Source organism: Semicossyphus pulcher, unplaced genomic scaffold (genome assembly GCF_022749685.1).
Source record: "Semicossyphus pulcher isolate SPU_LCO1_2020_fin unplaced genomic scaffold, fSemPul1.0.p SCAF_1, whole genome shotgun sequence".
NCBI lineage: Eukaryota > Metazoa > Chordata > Actinopteri > Labriformes > Labridae > Semicossyphus > Semicossyphus pulcher.
The window spans coordinates 7,547,951-7,572,438 of NW_027211603.1; the positions used below are offsets into that span (position 1 = coordinate 7,547,951).

A 24,488-nucleotide genomic window follows, 5' to 3' on the forward strand; every position below is an offset into this window, starting at 1 on the left:
CATGCATATAAATAATACCAGGTTGTAGGTGACCTTAAGTGCAGATAATAAATGAGCTCCTATCTTAAACCACAATATTGTTATCCTTGTTCATAAGTTGTTTTTCTACTACAACCAGATTACACATCATATATAATTTCAGAAACAGATACTTCACAGTTACTATTGTGCATAACATGGATTGTGGAAGTATAATGTATTGACTTTGAAAGCTCTTAAACAACACTGTCCCCTGTTGGTGATGTCTGCTGAAATGGGCCACCAGAACATAGAACAAAGTATAAAACACACACAAAAGCGAGGCAGCCATTTCCTTTTAAGTCTCTTATTTAATATTAAATACATTAATCTCTATAAACATTTATCCACATATAAAAGCATATGTCTCTATTTACACTCAATCCTCAAAAAGAGCCCTATCATACAAACAAACAATATCCTCTAACTATTCCACAACATCCCTTTATCTCATCCAATGTTAGATGTGATTGTCACAGCGTTTCCTTCACATTTATTTAGCTGCAGGGATGCTCAACAGCTGAAAGACTGACACCGTCCCTGGAATTATCAATTCATCCTATAACTTTATTGCTATCTCATCAAAATATTAACAGTTGCAGCTGCACAAATGCCAATAGTTTCATTCTGTCCACTTGAGATTCTTATACTGCAACATCCATTGGCATTGGTTTTGACATGTGCACCAAACCTGCCACACCTACACAGATTTACAGGAAACACCAGGTAACTGCTGAATTTTGATTGAAAAAGTGTGAAATGATGTTCTGACATTCAATACGTCTGGAATACATGGTTTAACAAAAGTGCACATCGATGTTGCCCTTTTCAGTGTAAAGGAAAATATGATGTAGGACATGAAATGACTGTGCATCGTGCAGAGGCCTACAACTCCTTTATGTCTACAATGAGATAAAAACCTCAAATAGCTTGGTTGCTGTTTAAGAACCGTATTTTTCCTCCACAATATCAGTGATGTTATGACAAAGTTTGTAGCCACCAAGGTGATTCATTCCTCCACCTTAGTTTTCCTCCTGGAGGTTTTGGGTTTGGGGGTGATTGACTCTTCTGGTTCCGGGGAGCCTGGAGGATCACTGGGCGGGCTGGGGGCGCTCTCCACATCAGGTTCTGGCTCAAGAGGCATAGAGGGACCTTTGGAAACTCCTGAAAATAACAAAACATCAGAGTTGATGAGGTTTTTTTCTCTACCAAAGGTTGCTCTGAGTTCCAAGAGATCAGCACGAATGAAAAAGCTTGTGTTGGGTTCATTCACATTAATATCTGCAGCAATATTCAGGAACTTAATATGTGATAAGCTCGCCGTATAACTGTCTCTACGCCTTCCACATGACCTGTGTTTATAATATTTAGCAGTATAGAACCTGATTCAGATTCTGCATTATGATACCTTGAAATTGCACTTCCATCTGTCTCCCTTTGACTCCAAATACAGCCCACACATCTGACAAGTTCAAGCATGTATCCTGCTTTAATGATAAACTCAAGCTGGCAACTGCAAACTCTCAAGTCAGGCAGAGTTCACACAGCGGAGAAGTCATCAGTCTAGCATGCACCAATACCTTGTTTCGTACAACATCAACAGACTTCAAACTGCTGTTATTTGTTTGTTACCCACATACAAACCATGATTCTTTTTTGGGGCTGAATTCAAGGCTGTTTTGTTTAACAGAAGACTAACTAGACTGTACCCTTAGAAAAGCATATTACTTGTTTTTCCAGCCGTGAAATCCCTCAGTGGTGCCATTTTAGCCAAGTTATTGTCTGTAAGTTTTAACAGAGTGTACCATTTAAGAGATTTACATTCTGTCCTATTGTACAAGTAACTTTCTAAATAGTGTTACAAAGCCAATAAATGAGACTTCTTAACAAGCTTGAACCAAGTTTCAGAGGGAAGTTTTTTTCCATTTACACTGTCTGAATATTCAGAAGCACCAAGATACAGCCGGCCCCTGCATGTCACAGATGAACCTCCAGCTAATGTAATTTCCAGACTATCAGCTGTTACTGCACAGCAATAAAGATACTGACACGAGCAAATGTGTACAGCCTCCCCTTTAAATATCCAGAACCACTTAACAGTGACCTGATTGTATACATCTGCACTTGAGCTTATTGGTGCGGCACATTTACAGACTGAATTTGAACGATCACAACAAGTTGGCGGTTAAATACTGGTTGTTGAGCAGATAGATTGTCAGAGCTGTGTAATTATGTAAGATGACTGCCACTGAATATGAATGCATTGTTCTCTTTACAGCTCAACAGTAGTGTCAGAAAACGCAGCCCACAGGCTCTTGTGAGAAAAAGCACTCGTGTCCTCTTACAGACTTGCCTTGAATTTGTTTGCTTACAGTACCTGTACGTCATTTTCCACATTACTGACGGCTTTTGTTGCTAAGAAAATATTCTAACTTGAAGTTAGATCCTTCTTTTTTCACATATATTCCATTCTGCCTTAGCCTTTATATTCAATCTACTACAGTAGTGCAGACAAGAGGCACACCAAAGAGATTTTTAAATTGGGCTTTGGTTCAAAAGAGAGGTAAAGATTGTGAAATGTGTCCTGACCTGCAGCCAGAGTGTAACACTGTAAAACTGGACTTTGTATGAAAATATTTTTTTATTTGCTCACCTCCCTTTGAGTTTGTGCTCAGAACTAATTCACAGATACAGCATGAGATTTCTGCCGCTAGGTGTCTCTAAATCAAAACAATAAGAAAGCTGTAGTTTGATCAATCTGTGAATTAGCAAGGCATCACCAGCCTGGTGTTTCCCCAGAAGGCAGCTGACAAAATCAAAAGCGCTGTTACCTTGAATGAAATCCCAGATTTCTCTTGGTTTGAAAATTGTAAACACTTTGGATAATGTAAGTACACTCTAATAATATACTACATAGGTATATACTCATGCATATGTCAAACCTGGCTCATCTATATCAGAACCTGACTCCGATCTGGACCTTATTTTAAGCTCCACCACTTGTGTGGCTCGGTATTAAAACATGAAGGTGACAGAATGTTACCTGTCACCAGCCCCTTATACACTACCAGTTCAAGACGGGATTATTACGCCTCTGTTAAGATCCATCTTCTATGTGAAATGCACGGAGGCGGGCTGGTGGGGCTTCTGACCTTGCTTGGTCCAATGTAAAGGCTGCATGACGGAGCAGCTGTGTTACCGCACTGAGGTGGAACCACAGTGTAAAAAAGGCTACAGTCTTCAAACATCACCATTATTTTGTACCTGTTGGTAACTGAATGTTCTTGTTGTAGCTCGCGGCAGACGACATGGCCTGGCCCAGAGTTTGGTTAGTGCCGAGGGGAGCTCCGGGGGTTTTGGTGGGTGCTGCAGAATTTGGTTTGGATTTAGAGTCCTTGCCTGGTTTCGTCCACACCAGACTCTCGGTCACCTGCAGAGCAGATCCCATCTTCTGAGCCATGTCCATCAGCTGTTAGTCAAAGGTACGGAAAGAAGAAAAAACAGTGAAAGTAATGCTTTCAGAGTCTGAGAATGAGATCATTGAGATCTAACGTACCTCAGGATCAAATTCAAAGCTGCTACTGCTGTCTCTAAGGAGGTTGACTTTCCTCTCCATCTCCTGATACTGATCCAGCGCTCTCTTCTTTTCACCGTGATTATAGAGGAAGATGGCAAAGTTCAGGTTAACCAGAGGGTTGGATCTGTAGGAAAGTGAAGGAGATGAGGAAAATATTGAGTGATTAATCTACAGATTCAGACTTATAAACACAGTGCACTGTGTAAGACAGACTCACTCGTCCATTATCACAGCTTGTTCATACGCTCTGGTAGCATTCTCCTCATCCTCCAAGTTGTTCAAAGCCACTGTTAGGAAAATAAAGGAAGTGTTTGCATTCACATTCAGCATGATCAGCCAGGTGTGCGTATTATGAAGTTACTAAAAGGCACATACCGTTCATAAAGTATTACTAAATGCACAACAGAAACCACCAAAATAACTCTGAATTATTGCCAATATTTTTGCCACAAATCATCAGATCACTCTTTAAAGACGCGCTCGATCATGAATAATTTATCTGTCTCTCGAACTCGGTACCTGCCAGCAGCATGTAGAGGTCCCCCATCCGTGGGTTGAGGTTGATGGCTGCGCTGAGGAAGTGGAAAGCGGAGGCATACTGCTGCATGGTTAGGTGTACCAGACCCAAGTTGTACAACACTTTCCAGTCAAAAGGAGACAAGTAGTGGGCTCGCTTCAGGCAGCTGATGGCCTGCGGGAGAAAGGAAGTTGGAGATAAGTCAGCAGCTGACAGGACTGCTAGGCAGGTGTGTTAATAATAAATGATCCTATACAGAACAGACAGATTCTTTACAATGGTAGATTTTTCCTTAACCAGGTACATATGGACTAAATTAAACGCGTATATTTAGCACAAAAAATCTCACCTTTATGGATTTAAAATACATAAAATACAGGACATATTTTAGCTATGCAATCAATTTCCAATTATTCTAATGTGTTTTTGAATCACGTTGGTAAAGTTTGTTTTGTTTCAAACAGTGTATACATGTTTTAATTTAATTATTTTTCATTCTCCTTCCTCCTGAAACGAACATTTGAAATCTTGACAACCACTTGAAGGCATCCTGAGGTGAATGATGGTGAATGACGATTGGTGGATTTCAGGGAAAGCAGGGTTCTACATAGAAACCTGCAGCTGAATGGCCCATTTCAGAGGCGACCTTTTTAAAAATGTTATTCTGGAAAAAACGTGAAATGATGCAGTTTTCAATTTTTCACTGTGAACAACAAACACCCAAAATTTTGAAACCCATGCAGAATATGAGAATATCCAAGATATGGCCCCTTTAAGGGTAACTGGTCTGCTAGTTGATGTACCTGAGCAATCTAAAAATACTTAATAACAAGTAATAATCTGCATTTAGAATCCTGTTTAAAGGTGCATTGTAGAGTTTTTGACCTCTTTTAACACTATGCAGCAAGTTACTCCTTAGCAATAATACAGAGTGACTCCATGGTTTAAAGAACAGAGTTTCTCACAACGAATATATTTAAAGGGTTGAAAAATCAAAGTTTCTCTGCAGTAACATCTCCTGTGACAGATGTATTATTTTACGTGACAATATTAGACTGTTAATAGTGATGCATCGAGCAGTTAAGCAGACGGCCCATATACAGAGGCTACAATCAATGACGCATCGGCTGCATGTCATCCCCCACTCTCCTCTCCCCATGCTTCCTGTCTCTCGTCAGCTGTCCAATCCAATAAAGGCAAAATGGCCAAAAAAAAATAAAGTATTGTCTTGTTCCAATGTAGGGATTTGGCCCCTCCAAAGAGTGACGAGATAAATCTGAGGGGTTGTTGGATGATTAATGGGAGAGGATAGAGGGAGAAACAACATATCCTGTGACACAAATCTGTATTCATTATGGCCGTCCTCTAATCTTTGCTTTGTCTGTCAAATACCGGATGAGTTGACCCCCTTGGACCTCAAACTCTTACTTAAATGAAACCATCAGAAAAGTTTAGAGGAGAAATGTATCTCTGTTAGAGCTGCTGAGAGTCATTTGTTTCTGAAACATGACAAGGGATCCCAACGAGACACCGCTGTTTTATAAGCAGTCACAAGCTACTGGTTTAATACACAACAATGCAAGTGTTACAAGTTTTTTTCTGTGAAACTTTATCTGAAAAGTAAAGTAAGAATAAAGTTTTGTTTTTTTAAACAAAAATAATAATAACCACTCTTTATCCAACAGTTTTACTCACAGCAACATATTTCTTTTTCCCAAAGAAGCACATGCCGATGTTGTTCCAGAGTGGGGGATTCTCAGGCACAGCGCATGCCGCCACTCGGTACTTGTTCATGGCCACATCAAAGTCGCCATGAGTCTGCATCATGCTGCCTGCAGCCAGGATGGCCTGGGAATAAAAACAATGATTAGAGATATATTAGAGGAAGATGTGCCCTTTGAAACAGCACATGATGAAAGACGGACTGTACCATCTAACAGAGGATGACCTTTTATCTTGACTGAAGTCCAATGCACTACCCTCAGGTATCTGAGTAAGGAAATTAAGTTTATGCTGAGCCTTAATGTGTGTTCAACTAATCACATACCTTATAATTGTTGGGGTCAAAAGTGAGGGCATTTCCAAGGTGCACAAAAGCTTTTTGGTATTTTCCAAGCTGAAGAAAAGGGGAATACAGAAAATTATACATGTACTCCTCAGATGTTTCTGACAGCTACATTAAATGTCACTCTTTCCTTGAAGAGCTTGTCGCTCATGGACATATAATTTCACTATAAAGGTTAGAAAAAAATCTCTCTACCTGTAAAAACAGCAGCCCGAGAGTCGTCAGGAGTTCGGTGTTCTCTGGAGAGAATCTGAAGCAGATGAAAAAATGTCACTTTCTCTATGCCTGTAATTAAATTTAATGCCTGCACTTATTCTTGAGCAAACATAGTTGATATTCAGGGAATCTGCTGATTATTCAATCAGGCTTTGATTCAGCATAAGTGTGAAGTATTAATTAAGACCTGTGGGGGGGACAACATGGCTCAAAGACAAAAAATGCTGGAGAAGAAGAAGCGGATCAGCATTAAAATAAGATTCACAGTGGTATGTCTCATTAAAAGCAACACTAGTATTGGGCCATTTGATTAATTCATTTAACCCCAACAGGAGGTAGCCATTAGGAGCGCCATTATAGACACTGATGTCTTTTCTTTATTTATGCCACGGCCTAATGTTTAAATATTCAACATGTGAAGTAGAAATGAGAAAATGTATCTCTTACTGTGAAAGGCCCCAGGTTAAAATGTGTCAGAGTTGGAGCTTTGTGTGAGCTTGAAGGGGGAGCACTTATTAAAAATGAGCTCCAAGGACTGAAAATCATCAGATAAATCAAGAGAGAACCTCAAAGTAACCAAGCTCCTCTGAAACAGCACGTCTTATGGCAATCTCTCTTATTTTCTTAACAGAAAGTCAATATGAAGCGTGTCATGCTGAGGCTGTGGAACTGCAGTCAGTTAAGACAACAAGATTCCCTTATTATTTAGGATTTGATTAAACATTTATATAACACATACACACATAAACAGAACCACAGTTGCAGTCTACAACACCATATAATTAAGATTCTCAGGGTATTGAACATTGTGTGCATTTGAAATGGACTTACTCTACCGCTCTCTTGTACACCTCGATGGCCTTGTCCGTTTCTCCAGCCAGCAGATGAACCTTCCCGAGCATCATGAAAGTCTTGTCCTGTTTATTTATCTGGAGAGCGATGTTTAGATGCTCCTCAGCCTTTCGGAGAAAGAAGATCACAAGTATAAAATCGCTGGGGAATTAATCCAATTACTTCTTTTCTAGAGTTGTTGAAGTACTCACATTTTTGAAGTCTTTGATGAAGAAATAGCACAAGCCCAGATTATGACTGATCTCCTGCAGGGAGAAAAAATTGTATATGGGGCGTTGGTGCACGCTTAATTGAACAGGGATGGATAAAGGCTGAGCTAAATGTGCAAATAAGTTATTTAAGACAACAGCTCTGCGGAATACAAACTCTATTACTGAATGTATACAGAGGGAACAGTCTGAATTTATATAACATAGTATAGAATGATTGATGATGCTTCTCCTTGGACAGTTTCATACCATTAGAGGCTTCATAGTGAAACAGCCCTACATGAGCTCAGAAGTGCTACCATCAAACTGTTTGGCATAAATTGTTGCACGAGTAAGAAAAAAAGGTTCCAGTCTTAGCATTTCCTGTCGTGCATGTAGGGAGAATTTGTCGGGAGAGCGTTATGCTGAGCCCACCGAACACTTTCTCTAACGATCCACGAGACGAAGCAGAAACTCAGCTCTGGAGTGTTACTCACCCAGTCTTTCTCGTTGAGCCTTGCAGCTTCATGATAGAATTCAATAGCTGCTTTGTGCTTTCCCAGGAGAAACCTACGGAAAGAATAAACGACAATAATCCATACGAGAAATGAATCAGTCATAATCACTGCGTTCTGAATAGCTGTTCTTACAAATCTGCAACAGTGAAAAACAGTCGCTGGGGTTGGATTAACTTTCTCCCTGCAGTACTCTGGCCATAAACGGTCTGCAGTTTGGCTCTTATCACTGTATATTTCTCTCCTGTGTCCGTCTTGTTAGCTAATGGAGTAGGGTTGATGAACCGCAGGCTTTAGGGCAGTAGACTCACAGTGATCTGGCCACTTGCTTGAGGTTGTCAGCGCTGCTGGGATTAAGGATGGCGCAGCTCTGAAACAGCTCCAGGGACTGTTGGATCTTGCCCTCCAGACGCAAGATTAGTGCTGTGGCAAGAAAATAAAGACACAAAGAGAGAGGATGTTAAACTCCATGAGGAAGTACAAAACCACACTGAAATCAAAGGCTCAACAGGGGGTCCCAAAAAGCAGATTTTGAGGAACTAAATGATGTATGGGGGAGCGTGGGCACCGACTACCACAGAGCCTTCATTTGATGTAGTCATTAATTAACATCAAACATGAGAAATGAGAGAGGGGGTACTACAAAAACTGCTGCTCACCTTGAACATAAATGGCATATTCACACATTCCATTAGTCTCCTGTAGTTGTTCTTTGATGATCCCCTGCATGGACACACAACAGGAGACAATTTCTACAACTGAGGTGGATGTTATTGGTGATGGTGAATACTGTTGAATTAAGAGCTAACTCCATCCATCCATCCATCCATCCATCCATCCATTATCTTCTGCTTATCCAGTGCCGGGTCGCGGTGGCAGCAGGCTAAGCAAGTCAGCCCAGACGTCCTTCTCCCTAGCAACATTTCCAGCTCCTCCTGGGAGATTCCGAGGCGTTCCCAGGCCAGACCGGATATATAACCTCTCCAGCTAGCTCTGGGTCTGCCCCGGGGTCTCCTCACAGTTGGACGTGCCTGGAAAACCTCTAAAGGGAGGCGTCCAGGAGGCATCCTAATCAGATGCCTGAACCACCTCAACTGGCTCCTTTCGATGCGAAGGAGTAGCAGCTCTACTCCCAGCTCTCTCCGGGTGTCCCAGCTCCTTACCCTATCTCTCAGGCTGAGCCCAGACACCCTTCGGAAGAAACTCATTTTGGCCGCTTGTATCTGCGATCTCATTCTTTCGGTTGCAACCCAAAGCTCGTGACCATAGGTGAGTGTTGGAACGTAGATTGACTGGTAAATCGAAAGCTTTGCCTTCAGGCTCAGCTCCCTCTTCACCACGACTGTCCGGTACAACGCCCGCATTAATGCTGATGTTGCACCGATCCGCCTGTCAATCTCATGATCCACTTAACCCTCACTCGTGAACAAGACCCAAGACTCCTTCGCTTGAGGCAGAGACTCAGTGCCTGAGTGGGGGCAATCCACCATTTCCCGGTGGAGAACCATGGCATGGTCTCCAGCATGAACCTGCTGGAGATCCCAGCTTGATGAAGCCAACAGGACAAGAGCTGCTATGCTTGAAAAAAGCCGGCATTTATGGTAGAAGCCATATTTTTGTTCTGGCTGCACAAGCAGCGATCATGGTTTGTTACAGTTTGGCAGGTTTGGTATTTTCCTGAAATTGAAAATGGCTTTGCCGGGCTGTTTCTTCTTTTATTTTTGAGAGCCCACAGGTGGGAGGAGAGGCAAACACAAGAGGGAGGTTTATTCAAATGCGGCACTGGGAAGTCAGCTGTGGAAAATGTGGCTTGGAGTTTATGCTGAGAACATATGTTTGAGAATACCATCTGTTTATTACACAAAGTCAGTCCTCTGCCAATCTGATGAATTTGTTACAAAATGATAACCAGGAGAGAATGTATATTAATAACAGAATAATGCATCAAATGTTAATGTCTATTTCAATAAAACATTATCCAGCCAGTACACGCATTTTAATCTGCAGTCTGTGTACACAGGACCTTCCACTTTATCACTGCAGTGGCACAATTAAAACAGAGCCCTGCGAGTGGGGATGTTTCTCATTATTGTTGAACAAAATTGGATTTTCTTAGAGAAAGTGAGAAGGAGTCGTCCAGTAATACAACTTAAAAGTACAGGCATCTATTCAGCGAATTCATTAAGCACCTACTGGTTTCACGTGGGAATACACAGATCGATGCAGCGAATTAGGCCATTAAAAAGTACAGTGTTAGACAGAGCCATGCACACAGGCATTCATTATCTTCATTGTGTTCTAAAGGTCAATCAGACCAACACTGAACACAGACACCCGAACCCGATGACAGCATGGGGAGAATGGAGAGGTGAAGGTACTTTACCTTACAGGTGTCATAGTCTTTGCGGATGTAGTGCTGGTGGATGAGCCAGTTTCTTCTCTCCACAATGGGAAGCTCTGGAGCTGGAAGGAAGAATATAATAAGATGAGAAGTCTATAATGTCAAAAACAAGAATCTCATTGCAGTTTATATTCACATAATGTCGTCTTAAGTTGATAGTTGAATGATTAATCCTGAACATGTCCTCGTTTTGCAGTCATTAGTAAATCTCAGATCTCACCGTTAACACAGATGTTACTCTTCCACCTAAATCCACAGGCTACAGTTAATCAATTCATCAGGCACTTACTTGTAAACAACTTCTTGCTCACAAACAGATGGCTCACACTATCAAGAGTCATGTCTTTATGCACGATTTTTAATTTATAGTCTTTTTTTATTTGGCAGCTGAATAAAGCACCTTCCCTCTGCAGTCACCAAGCAAGTCTTTGATCTCACAGTTAACATAGATGTTCACACTTCATCCAAAAAGCCAGCGCTAAACTATAATCAATTCACCAACCCGCTGTAAATGTCACCTTGTAAGCAAGTTTTTCGTCACAAACACTGTTTTTTTTCTCCTGTCACTCTTCTCATGTCTCTGCAGGTTGAGATATTCTCCCTGTTGCCAGGGCAACAATGTCTCTTGCAAGCCAGGTGCTTGTGACAGAACAGACAGGGTATGGAGACACACTGAAAGAAGGAGGCTGGAGGTAGGAGCAGCACAATACAAAGCCAGCTTTAGAAAGGGTTAGGTAACCTCAAGAAGACAGCCACAATGCTCCAAAGTCTTCTTCCCAGTGGAGTACAACGTTTCATTTCACAAGGAAGCAGACGTAATTCCAATTCGAGTGAGTTTGATTCTGGTAATCCTGTTATCTTGCACCTACTACCTTCCTCCGAGGCTAAAAATAGGTTTCAAGGCGATGCGGAATGAAGCGCTAGGCTTTGAGTCTGCAACGACATTGGGGGATATCATTAATGAACTGCATGTGAAAAAATACAGTGTGAATTACACTAAAGCTCCCTTCTGTTTTTATCTGTCAGCACTTCAAGCAGCGCTCTGTTGATTTGCCGCCAGAACTGGAGCCTCTTCCAACTACTTCAGAGAAATCCTCTCCATCGCGCAGTGTGAAACCGCACAGGCTTCACACATTTGCCCCGTCAAGACTCGGAATGGCCCTATTTGTAGCGCCCTAATCCGCTTTCTTCCTGCTGAGACAGCAATAATATTCTTGTCTCTGGGCTTCAGCTGTGGCCCTGCGGTGCTCCAATCTCCACATACACAAAAGCAGGGCGTATTTGGTGCGGAAAGATGGGCTACATGTCAGGCACGTATTCTGCAACCACTGTATGAAATAATGGTAGAAACGAGCTAGGAAGAAGAGCGCAGCATGAGGTGCCCTAAATATAGTCCTGTGTAAAACTTTATCCCAAACACAGAGGATTTTTCTCCTTGTTATATTTGATCGTGCTAATTCTAAGACAGATTTGGCTTCCATGTGCCCCAACCAACTGCAAAAAGGGGATAAGAGCAGAGGAGCGGCATGCTGAGATCAAAAGACACATGCAGAGAGTGTAATGAAAAATATGATGAAAATTATTTTGGAAGTTTTACCACAGAAAACTTCAAAAAATCTTGGTCTCGTCAAGTAATTTCGCCTCATATTCAGCAGCCAAAACGTGCTCCCTTCAGGAATGTGTCAGAAATTAACCAGAAATCTCTTTTAAAAAAGACAAAATAGGGCAAATTGCTTCACCAATGCCAAATAACTGACAGCCTGATTGGACAAATTGAAAAGGCTGGGGTAGAAATTGGTGAAAGTAGCTTATGCCATTGGCTACTTTTAAATATTCAATCTCGAAGATTAATGTTGTGTTCTCTTTGGCAGCACCTTTCACAGGGGTTTGAGGAGTAAAATTGCCACTTTAAAGAGGCGTCCACGGTTGGCTCCCTTTGTCACGGTTGTAACTCTTGATTTTCCTCACTGACGGCCGCTTTCCTTTTTAGACTCAAATTTGTTTCTTTTTCTGAAGTTGTATCTGAAGTCATCAATCGTTTCTTTGTTTGTTCAGCCATAGTAGATCAGTGTACTCGCAACTTGCAGAGAGCAGAAAAGCAGCCGCTTAGCTCCGCCTACCCTCTCTGGCAACCAACCGCTGCTTGGTGATGGAAAACTCGTCACTAAATGGGAGCCGCTTGCGATTTTTCTCCGCGAATGTCGCCACAGACACCCAGTCCATGATAATCCTATATACTGCAAATACAAAGGCTTTCATCACTAAGCCATAGGCTCAATCACCATTGTGTTCAGTGATAGATAGTGACTTAACAGACATTTATTTAAAAGAAAATCTTCGAGATTATTATTTTAAAGCAGCTGATATTAGGTATTTCTGCTTATGCTCACAGTCTTGTAACACTTCCTGTTTGTTACCTGCAGTAAGAATGTAGTAACTCTATTGAACAAAATCTAATAAAGAAACAAAATGTAATTGTTGTGCATATCATAATTCATGTATTTGCATTACATATCCCTAACAATGACATTTCATAACAGTGATTACAGAATGAGTATGAATTGAGACGCAGCCATTGCTTTTAATTTCTCTATTTCTCTGTAGACTTTTAGAGAACAAGACTTTACTTCTTGCTGAGAGTTCTGTGTCTTTGGACCAAATTTCATCATCCAATCAAAGTTTAAATTTAATTTTTTTTTATTCTTTAAACAGTTTGTACTTAGGGTTTTTGTTGCCCAACTGATTACATTATAACTCACAATGAGAGGCCCATGTACTTGTGTGGCATGTGCTCCTCTAACAGTTATATATCTTGTTTTTATACAATTTTTTATACGGCATTCTATTTTATGGGTGTCCCTTTTATTTTACACTTGTTTTGTTTGCCAAGATCGTCATATTAGAGTCACAAGCAGAAATAAAAGTTCTATAGCTTTGAAATGAGTGATGGAGCTTTTAGTAAGCCACTCATACAGTACTGTGCATTCTCATTACACTGACCAATTAAAATCCATTCTTTACGTTCTTCCTTTATTGCTGCGTTATTCACTCAGCTTATAAATTTATATACTTTGTCTTCTCAAATTATACGAAGCATACCATAGTAAGCACTTACCATATCATAGATAACTGCATGGTGATACAACGCAACAAAAGTCGAAACCATAGCATGTACTTAATTGCTCTTATAGGACCTTCATTCCTATCGGTGCTGAACTGGTTTATGGCACAAAGGCAACAGAATAAACTGTTAAACAGCACATTAAGGACATTATTATAATGAGGAAATTCCGTCAAACATCAACAAACAATTTCCACACAGAGAAATATCTGGCACACGGCCAAGCAGCATAAGTATGCACAGCATCTTCCTTTTAGAGACGGTGAAGAGAAGGGTAAGGGTGACCTCTGCAGGACGACTAGCTCAAAGCTCACTGTATTTGTGACCTCCATCAGTTACAGACATATTGGCAGAAATGAATGACAAAATGACGGGTGTGTTAAAAGGATTTTTTGTAAGATGAAGTGTGAGTGTGAAGTGTTCGGTGATACCTTTAGGTGCCCGACGTTTCTTGGCTTCAGTAGGAACAGAGAGCTGAAATATTAATTAAACAAAAACAAATTAGTAACGGTGTATTATTTATATGTTACAGTAACAATTCAGGCTGAGAGCTTGAACAGGGGGTGTGCAACTGTACTGAACAGAAAAAATACCATCTAATTTAGACAATCTGAACCTGTGGATGCACCATTGTATGTTCTACTCAGTGAACTGTTAAGACAACTGATTTTATTTGTACATGTTCCTTTCTAGACAAACAATTCACTATCTTGTAGCTTATGACTGGCACAAAAGTCCATCCAACCCTATAAGTGAAATATGTCTTATTATGTAGTTGGTATTATACATGTTTCAAATACGTCCGAGCAGATGTCTCTGTTCACCGTGTGCATATGTGTCTTTAAATACAGTGGCATAATGAACAAAATGCAATTTTTTCCAAATTGGTTTAATTGTGTAAAACAGACCAGATAAATGTTTTTTGGAGGTACTGGAGCTGATGTTCAGAGTATAATCAGAGCAAACTGCACCCTCCAATGTGTGAAGCAGGCTATCTATTTACCAAGGCAACTTCATACCAAGAGGCCAAGTATGTGAGAACAAAAAACTGAGTGTGTGCTTTCACTTAAGCAGTACAATTCATTTAAAGGTCAAAATCCAGAGTGTACAATATACTGCATTGAGCAGAATTACACCATTGTTACCAATCCAATTAGTACATCTGTAAAATAAAATGTTGTCCTGCATTACAGCACTTTAAAAACCTACAGGAGCTTTTATTGTTTTTGATCACAGAAAAAAGTTTTTGCTAAAATTAGTGTCCTTTGACATTATGATTTTACATTGTGGTTAGTTTAATCAATTCACATTTTTGAGAAGAAGAAAATAAATGAAACTGTTTGAAAATATTGTATTTTATTGAATTTATTGGCTATTTAAAGGCAACTTTATTCCTCTTTAAGAGACTTATTTGTCTTTGATTAATCAGAGATCACAGTTTTTAGTGTTGTATGATTTCTACATTACTAGTTGTTACCTTTAATAGTACAGTGCCACAGACTGAATTCTTCACATTCAACTCTCAGGGACCATCTTTAAATTATGACCAGTTATTGCATATATGAAAAGCAAGTTTCCATGACAGTAGGCCGTGATACAGCTACCTTGTGTGCAGGTAGATGCACGCATGCGCAATCCCAGTGTTTTGCTTCACATCATTTCCCCCATATTTGGCTCACTTGTGGATTGCTACGAGTGCAGCCAATGACGTTTTACTGAATCAATGTAATAATATTTCTCTTCGTTCTATTACATCTTTAATGCAGGATGTTAAAGCCATAACATAACAAGGATTTTTGGTAAAACAAGACTCAGTTACTGCAGATCTGGACAGTTCATAACATGATCTAACCAAATTACATTTCATTATAAAGCGTGGCCAAAAATGCCCACTTGTGACGAAACCTACGGATTTCTGTTGCATTCCCCTTACTGTGGCTATAGCTGTTAGCTCTTTAGTTTAAGCTATAGTGTGTGAGATTAAAGACAGAGTGCAAGGCAAGTTGCCGTTAGCTGTACGTTAATCAACTTAGCTCCGACTTAACATAGGTTAGCCACGCAGCTACAACTCATATTACGAGCGGTGTTTGAAGGCTAAACTCAAATCTAACGTTTCGTTAGCTCAGCAAGTGCAACATAATTTATTTACCCAGAGGAGTGTTTGTGTTTGTCCAAGAAACGATAACTAGCTTTGCTTTTGCACTCACCGCCGTGGCTCTATCCTCGTCCGCCATCTTGGGATGATCAACACTAAAAGCTGTTGCTATGGATACAGCAATGGAATGCGGAGGAGTACCCTGTTGCCTTCATGAATGTGAGCACCGCCGTGAACAAGCTCCACCAATCAAATAGTTAATATGTGGATTTAGTTATGCAACAATTTTATTATTGACGTCATAAGGATGAAATTCTGTCTGCTTATGGATATATTTAGAGAAGAGGAGGAAGTATTAAGTATATCTAAGTGTATGTCCTTTACATAGGCCTAAGTAAAAGATATGCAAGAAAATATTACTTTTGGCTAAATCAGAAAGCAAAAACCCTCACATTTTAGAAACATGAATCATAATGAAAATGTTTGGCATATTCAAAAACTTGAATTACTAAAATTAGGCCTATCGATAGTTCAATTTATAACCAAGCATTATACTGTAGCCTATGAGCTTATTATATCCTTAGTATACAAAAAACCTAATCTGAAAAGTAACTAAAACCTGTCAAGTTAACGCCTTGGATTTAAAAGTACAGCTTTTATATCTGACATAGGGTGGAGAAGAGGTATAAAGTAGTATAAAAAGGAAATACTCAAGTACAGTACGAGTACCTCAAATTTGCCAAGTACAGTATTTGAGTATCTATTCAAAACACACCTGAACACATCACAGCTGCATTTTCAACTCTCTGCTTCTATTGGTATATAAATTCAGTGAGCAGTATGGAGTGTTTTCTTTTACACGACTTCATACTGATAATGGATTCAGCTGTTTTATACCTCTGCATCAGAGATGGATTAGTCCTCATAAGGCAAATGATTGATTCTTAATTAGCAATAAAATGTGGTATTTAAAGTATAATTAATCTTATCTTTGGCAGACTTTAATATGATTAAACATCAACAAATTTTTCAAAAGAGAAAACACAGTTTATTCATTGTTAAGATTTCTGACAAATACCCCTCCAGTAAATATGTTTTAAATAAGTCACCAATATGTACAAAACACCTTAATGCACATTCTGATCATCAAAGGGAAACTTCACCATTAAACATTTTTCTCTAAAAGACAAACGTAGTCAGACAAAACACTAAAAACCAACAGCCTTGTGCGTAACTCCCCACACAAAAATATGTAGGTCACATCTGCTTAAAGGCACTGAGGCTACACCTAAAAGTGATTCAGCGTCACAGTAACAAAAGATTAGAATTTGACAGCATATTTTTATATATTCACAAGTAAAAACATGAAAATGCTAATACCTACCAACAGGTAGGTGCAGCTAGAAAATACAAACTACCTGCGACTATCCAGTAACACTTGACTTTTGCATACGAATATTAATACAAACTCAAAGGAATGGATAATCGACAGATAAATATAGTGTTCTTTCTGCTCATTATTTTGTTTAAGTGTACCTATAAATACTATACTATCTCTGTAACTATGTCAGAAAACCTGCACCCTGTCTCCCGTTTTATTCATAGCAGGCTCAATAGAAAACATAATGAAATTTTGAACAACTCAACATGACTTAAAATGTGTTGTCCCAGTTTCTTCATTCGCCCTCAGAAGAGCTTTTTATGTCACTTCATCTAAATCAGTAGCTGATTAAAACAGTAGAAAGAAAATAACCTTCATCCCGTCACCTTCATCAATCACCAGCTCATCATATACAGTATTATACATATTAAACATTAAAACTTAGTGAGCCACCTTGAAACAGTTTCATCAGTAGTAGTGTCATTATACAGGAGATACAGTCTGACTGCCTGAGAGGAAAGCTAACTAGAAAATCTGAACTTGGTTTTGAACTGTAAGTGTTAAAATGTTTAAAAGGCAAAAGAATGATAAACTGGCTATCCTGTAATAATCACAGACTGTTTAAAAAGATGGACGACATGACAGCTCCCTAAAAGTGAATCCAAACCCTCTCTATCGCCCCCTGCTGACTGGCTGCAGTAAAGGTCATAAAGCCCGCCTCCTCTATGTTAACAAATGGGACATCAGCCAAACTATAAAATTAAAATACACGTCAAATATTTTTTTCTCAAACATGGTTTCTGTCACTATAGTTAGTTCTTATCATGCTGATTTACGTCCAAGTGTTCATTTTTCTGACAGGTTTATTTTTAATTAGTTATTTGATGCTGTAAAAAGGATAACTGACAGCTCCGTTGACAAATCGGGCTCCTGCAGCCGATCTGTTCTGGATTAGCAGAGTAGAGGAGGAACGCTGAGAGAAAATGTAACTCAAACAATCACTACAGTCATTGAAGTTTCCATATCTGTGAACGTCTGCTTCAGATCAACACAAAGAAGCTGTTCTACTGTTCAATACGCCCACATGTGGGATCTTTGCCTTTGCACTAAGTTAAGTGTGTGTTTTTGTTAGCAGAAGTGGCTACGGTGGCGCCACCCGCCAATCTCTACTGCGCAACTCTGGCTCCAAATGACGTCACCATTGCAAGATGGCAGCGCACGTCACAGGGGCTATTTTGGCTTCAAGTTTCATACAATGAGAGCAGACGGAGACGCATCGTCTATCTATATATACAGTCATTGGTAATAATTTAGGTGTTACTGTTAAGGTAGAAACATGTATATAGATTATGTATCCATCATTTACTGTAGATAAACATTCTCATGTTAAGCATTCTGTTCATATAATCCAAACTTTACTTTCCTTCCAACCAGAACAGTGAGAACACTTTTACCAGCCTCTTTTACAATGATGGGATTCAAATGAATTGACTTTTTTACTAAACCGTGGCCCTGTTGAGTGGTTCACAGCAGATTCCCTTATATTTACATCTTAGCTAACTATGTTAAATTAATTCCAGGAGTTATATTGTGATGAGATGTTCCTATTTTAATTTTTATTAAACCCACTTCTTTTCTGCCTAGTTTGTTATGTCCTAAATTTTCAAGAACAATTTAATAGCACACATTTGTAACATGCTGTGTACGGATGAGGGTAGTAAAGATTTAAATGACTTGAGACATGTGTAAGTCATTACATGTAACCATTTGACCTCTTTTGTATTACACCACAGTGTCTTTAAACGTTTATAAGAAGAGAAAGGGAACACATTACTTGGCTGATCTTTAGAAGTTACTTGTTTTCTGGCCCTTTTCATTCAATAATCAACCCCCCCTTCCACTTAACCTATACAAGAATGCTGGGAAAAGGCTACCCTGGTATGATGGTAAGAGCAGAAACTAGCCTGAGCCACTGAGGAAGAAGGAAACAGTCTAATTTCCCTGGTTTCTGCCAAAGGCTCCCTGAGCAGCGGAGCTGGCAGCGCCGGCTGCAGCCGTCTGTACGGTTCTGTTGGTCAGGACTCCGTGAGAGAACTCCTGCTGGGCCTTAGTGAAGCTGGCACCTGTGTTTCTGTACTTCGAGTGGACCTGTAGGGAAGAGGGACACAGATTAGGGAATTGTGTTCAGATCAGGCGTTTGTTATTACAGGAGCTCATGGTTTCATGTGTGTTTGTAAGTTTGGAGGATTTCTTAAAGAAGTTGTAGGATTGTGCAGGCTTCGCCAAGGATGCCTGTGATTGCTTCCTTGTTGGAGTCACAAGTTTTGGCACAAAGGGCAAATATTTGTTGAGAAAAATGGAGGACAATATTGACTTTAGACTCCACAGAGTGCACACACTCTGGCCACAGAGTGCTACTGTCCCTAGACAAAAATTAAACACAGTTGGTTTTCTTTCCGAATATTTTCCTTGTCTCCATCTTCTGTAAACTATCTACCATCTACTGCTAACCATGTACGTTCACTCTAAATAGATTTCCAAATAATCCCCTCTGATGCCTGGGTTCCCCTTTCCCTGCAGCTGCTGATTAAAGTTGGTCACCAACATATTTATTTACTCTTTTTAGTTTCATCTTGGATCTGCACACTCTTTCGCTGAGTAAGAGTAAATATAAACTATATGAATCCACTATGAGAATACCAATTTTTATATATGTATGCAGCTTCAAGATCAACTCTCTATCTTGGGCATTACCATCTTCAATTTTACTGCAAACATATAATATGTCTATACTGATGGGACTGGTGCAGAAACACACGATGTAGTAAAATGAAGTGGTTATTATTCAAATAGTGACCAGATCATCTGCAAAGAACAAACTGTGACATCGCCTAGTATTCCCTTCAGTGCAAGTTTTACATTTGCATACCATTTTCAGCAGGATGACAGCCAGGATGGCGTTCACAGTGAAAAAGCCGGCCACAACCATCATGACCACGGCCACAGCCAAGTTTGTGCGGATCATGCTGATAGCTGAGATCCATCCACTGTCAACAACAGACATACACACTTAATGTACTGGAGTATACAACTTTTTTTGCATTAAAAAAATGTATAAAATTACAGCATTGAATGGCTTTCTAATCCGCTTAAGTAACGAATGGAAAAGCATGAAGTTTGAAAAAGTGAATGATGGAAGTAAATACATGATATAGAAAAGAAACCCAAAGAGAAGAGTCCCACACTTACAAAGCAGCAACCCAGACAAGTTAAGGCAGCAGGAATCTGTCAGAGAGATGCAGAAGAGGAGACACACAGGGCAAGAAGAGACACACAAACACACACAGAAGGTTTGAATGAAGAAACACATCCCACATTTAATATGAATCCACCCACAGCTGAGCGCACAGACTCACTCGTACTCATGAAAATAGAAACTGGTTGTTAGCAATGAACGGCTGTCTCATGCATTTAGACCACACCCTCAGACTTTCACCCAACATGTAGAAGAGTTAAAAAAGGTTCCCACTGACCTGTTTCCCCACTTGGGGATCCCTACAGTCTGGATGATGTACACCGCCACTTGGAAGAAAAAGACAAAGAAGAAGAAAAAGAAGCTGAAGGAGCTGTCTGACCTGGTGAGGAAAAAAGAGACAACAAAAAAAGACATGTTTAGATGTTAAAGACAGGTTTGCTTACTCGCTGTTTTAAGCGAGGAAAACTAACTTCATTGTTGCTAACGCTTTGTCACGGACATGCACCGTCATGATCGCCATTGCAGCTGCCACCCTCACAACAATCAACGTTACCGTAGGCTGCCAGCTACCGCTAGTTACAGCACTGGTAGACAGCAGGATTGCAAACACGACATGGGGAAAACAGATGTTAGGCTGTAATTTGTGTGTGTTTAGAATGTGTTCTAAATGACAATAATTTGAAATAGTGTTAAAATATGGTGTATACATGTTTTTATTAATAAATAGCTATAGCAACCCTTTTTTCCGTCTGGCATAGCCCCGAAAACAGACTGTGCCTTGTATTCCTGTGCGACTTATACTCCAGTTTTGCGGTAAATAAAATACAGCAGAGGTTTCTCTCAGACCCAAATACAAACAATAGTCTGTAAAACCTTTTATTTCCTGCAGATTATTTTTTTTAGAGTCCAGTGAAGGTCTATCTGCTTTTTAAACACTTTCTCTCTGCCTGAATAGCAAGTCATGAGGACAAACTTCTGTGTACATTTCTGAGGTAAAAAAATTCTAATTAAAGCACTTTATTGCTGGCTAGAAAAATTGGATTCAAACCTCAACTAGTATTTTTTATTAAAGCTGCTGAGTAAAGAGTGGCTCCAACTTACTTCCTCAAACCCCTCTGGCTAAGTTGGAGGACAAGGTTGTTCTGAAAGTCTTATTAAAGTAGAAAAAAACGATGTAACAAGTTCATGTGCTTCTGTCCCTATTTCTGCTGCTTGCACACAGAAACAGTACATCCAGACCTGTAAGTAATGCAACTTAAAGAATACTTCATAATCCGTGTACCTGAAGGCCTTGTAGACGGGCCTGTACCAGCAGATGAAGGACACGGGGGTGAAGAGGATGAACCAGAGGATGGACAGACCAAAGTCAACACCGTTCCCAGCATCTGCAGTGAAGTAAGCCAGGCAGGCCAACACGTTGAGGAAGAGAGTGGCACTGTGGACTGAGGAGACACACAGGAAACCGATGAGCTGGAAACTGCACTTTAAAGGTACAACATAAAAAATCCTCAGAATAAGTTGAGTAAAAACTACATGCAGGGTTACATACACATCCAGAGGTAGTACATTCTCTTGCAGATCCTGCAGTATTCCTCAGGGATTTCCTCCTCAAAGTCCTGATAGAAGCACGGCTTCACAGGGAAGAACCTGGGAAGAGGGGGCCAGTTGTTGACTTTTTCTGAAAGCAAAAAAAAACAACAACACACAGCCACATTAACAACATAAGTTTAAAATCTTATTGTTTGTACAACATGAGTTACTTGCAACTCCGAAACATAACTTTCATCTACTCACCACCAGTGTTTGTTCTGCCTCCGCTCCGGTTCTGAAGGTCCTGCTCCTTCCGCTCCAGCTCGGCTGCTTTCCTCTCCAGCTCCTCCTGCTGTTTGATCAGGTTAGCCTGGCCAGCAACTGCATTTGCCTGGAGGGAGATGGAAGAGGTAAAGTCTGAACACAGTGTTTTCAATGCATCAGTACAAATCTCCCTGCGGCATTTTCCAACCTAGTAGACCTTTCATCTGAAATTTATGAACTATACTACAGGAAATATCACGTCCAACCCCAGATCTGGACTATTGACTCACAAGAAACTACTGTTAAATTCTGCACAGCTATTTTCATCATAAAACAGGGAGATTTTAGACATTTTATGATATTATATATTTTTCTTTTTCTTTTTGACACTTGTGTTTTTGTTTCTGTTACAATGTTTGTATCCTTTTATGTGAAAACCTCCTCCTCTGCAATTAACCAATTTTGGATTCTGACTCACTACTAGAGCTAAAATGATATATCAATACTAAAGTCAGGTTATAATATCACCCAATGTGAGCTCTTTACAGATGTTACAGATACAGATGTTTTCCAATTAGTGACATTATATTGAAATTGATATCGAAAAAAAAAGTCACATTGAAACAGTTTTTGAAGAAGGCTCAGACGTGTAGTCGTGTTTGATTTTGTGCTTCCTGTTCTACAGTTGGTTTTATTGTCGGACATTTTTTATCCTGTATTGTTATATCTGTTTTATTGCTGTTGAGTCTGTTTTGTACCGTCTCTTGTGTATTTGTTGTTGATTTCAAGTATTTTAAAAGCCTATCTAGGGACCGGCACTGCAAATTAGCCAAGGCTATAAATGCTGCAGTGTGTGGGATCGGTTTACTTGCTTCATTCTTGTCCCGATACAAATAAACATTAAATAAATAAATATTACACGAAAAGTTTATTTTCATACTTTAAAATGTGGAAAACATACTTATTTTGTTCAAGGTTTAAGTATTGGTTTAGCACTACTTGCTGCTAACATAAACATTAATTAATTAACACAAATATTCACTAATAAGCACAAATATTCACTCATTAACTCAAAGCAGTTGTGTTTATCATTCTTATAGTCTATTTAGTAATTGTTCTCAATCTTCAGACATTAAAATAGATGCATGCTTAAAACAGGGACAACAAGCTTGACACAGGTAATATAAACACTAAACAGACATTCAAAGCAACCCTCAACTCCCAAAAACAGATGCACTCTGGTTAATCTGTGATTCCAAGACGGCTTATTTAGTTTCCTTTATGTTGGACTCACCTGTGCACTCTGCTCCACTGACGTCTGCAGGATGGCAGGTTGAGAGCCGGCAACAGAGATGGGGATGGTCGTGCCAGAGTGGCCTCCCTGTGAAACAACAGAAACACCACCACTTTTTAAGTAAAACGATGTCTCAGTGATGGAACAACAAACACCTCACATCAGGAGTTATGGTGAAAACAAAGCATCTCACCATTTCAGACGCAGCGAATGGGTTGAACTCCCCAACATTTTCTGCGGCTCCGCTGGTGGCTTGTGTGATGGAGGCATCCTGTAAACACATCATCTCTTTGTTAAGATATATATAGCTGAAGATAAAAGGTGCTTTGTGAGGAGTAAGCTAAGAGAGTCCACACCAGACCAGGAAGAGTACTTGAATGTTTAGTTATCTCGCACCACATTAACTATTAATACACTCTTGGCTCTGGGGCACATTTATCTTATTTATAACAACATTTATCTTCCTTCTTTTCTTTAGTCAAATGTTGGCTACTTTTTTGGTAACTAATTTAGTATGTCACAAAGTCATATGACCAACAATAACTTGGAGCTATGAGATCTGTAAACACTGGGATCTAATATTTGTACTATTAAAAAAACAAAAACACACCACCTTATAAAAATCCAATAAAGTGACAATGTGCACCCTCATTTACGGCTGATTTACCAAATCTGGTTCAAAGTCTATCGCTCTTTTTTTAATCAATGGCGTGTATGCGACGACTCGCAAGTGCTGGCTAAATACTAGCAGGCACCTGTTCGTGGCTCTGCTCACCTGCACAGGTGAGTTAGCAGCTCACGTAGAGCGTAAACACACAGTTTTACTCATCAGCTTTATTTTTTAAACTACAATAGGTCTTCTACGTGTCATAAGACATAATAGTGACGATTCTTAGCCAGGAAATACTAAGCCAAACCGGGCCAAACCCAGCAACCAACCAAACAGGTTTTTGTTGTAGCATATCTCTTTCAGTCTTCACTTTTGGCGAAAAAGCTGCTAAAAACTCAGAAACAGAACAAAAGACTCACCTGAAATGGATTTACGTCCACTGGGTCAGCGAAGGGGTTGCTGTCAAATCCCGACATTGTCGAGAAAAGTTTATCTTATGTGAAATAAACAACACGACAGCTCCAGTGTCCCCGGCGGCTGCTCCTCTCACTGTCGTTGCTGCTGTGACACTGGGCCTATGCGCATGCG

General features: G+C 39.9%; 2 protein-coding genes across 2 annotated transcripts; both read right to left on the bottom strand.

The window, feature by feature from the left end:
* Window positions 1-315: 315 nt before the first annotated feature.
* Window positions 316-15,704, bottom strand: bbs4 (Bardet-Biedl syndrome 4). Its single transcript, XM_069657839.1, has 16 exons — window positions 15,678-15,704; window positions 13,902-13,944; window positions 10,332-10,411; window positions 8,608-8,671; window positions 8,260-8,371; window positions 7,931-8,003; window positions 7,437-7,490; window positions 7,225-7,352; window positions 6,373-6,427; window positions 6,160-6,228; window positions 5,808-5,960; window positions 4,115-4,286; window positions 3,813-3,882; window positions 3,575-3,719; window positions 3,283-3,487; window positions 316-1,182 (listed from the first exon to the last, which is right to left on the bottom strand). The coding sequence occupies exons 1-16, from the start codon at window positions 15,702-15,704 to the stop codon at window positions 1,028-1,030; spliced, it is 1,605 nt and encodes a 534-aa protein (XP_069513940.1). The 3' UTR covers window positions 316-1,027.
* An 886-nt stretch (window positions 15,705-16,590) lies between these two features.
* Window positions 16,591-24,449, bottom strand: scamp2l (secretory carrier membrane protein 2, like). The gene is made up of 9 exons (XM_069661150.1): window positions 24,320-24,449; window positions 23,484-23,561; window positions 23,291-23,377; window positions 21,997-22,123; window positions 21,752-21,880; window positions 21,485-21,644; window positions 20,480-20,581; window positions 19,876-19,993; window positions 16,591-19,094 (listed from the first exon to the last, which is right to left on the bottom strand). Exons 1-9 carry the CDS (start codon window positions 24,374-24,376, stop codon window positions 18,939-18,941), a joined length of 1,014 nt encoding a protein of 337 aa, XP_069517251.1. The 5' UTR covers window positions 24,377-24,449; the 3' UTR covers window positions 16,591-18,938.
* Window positions 24,450-24,488: the final 39 nt, after the last annotated feature.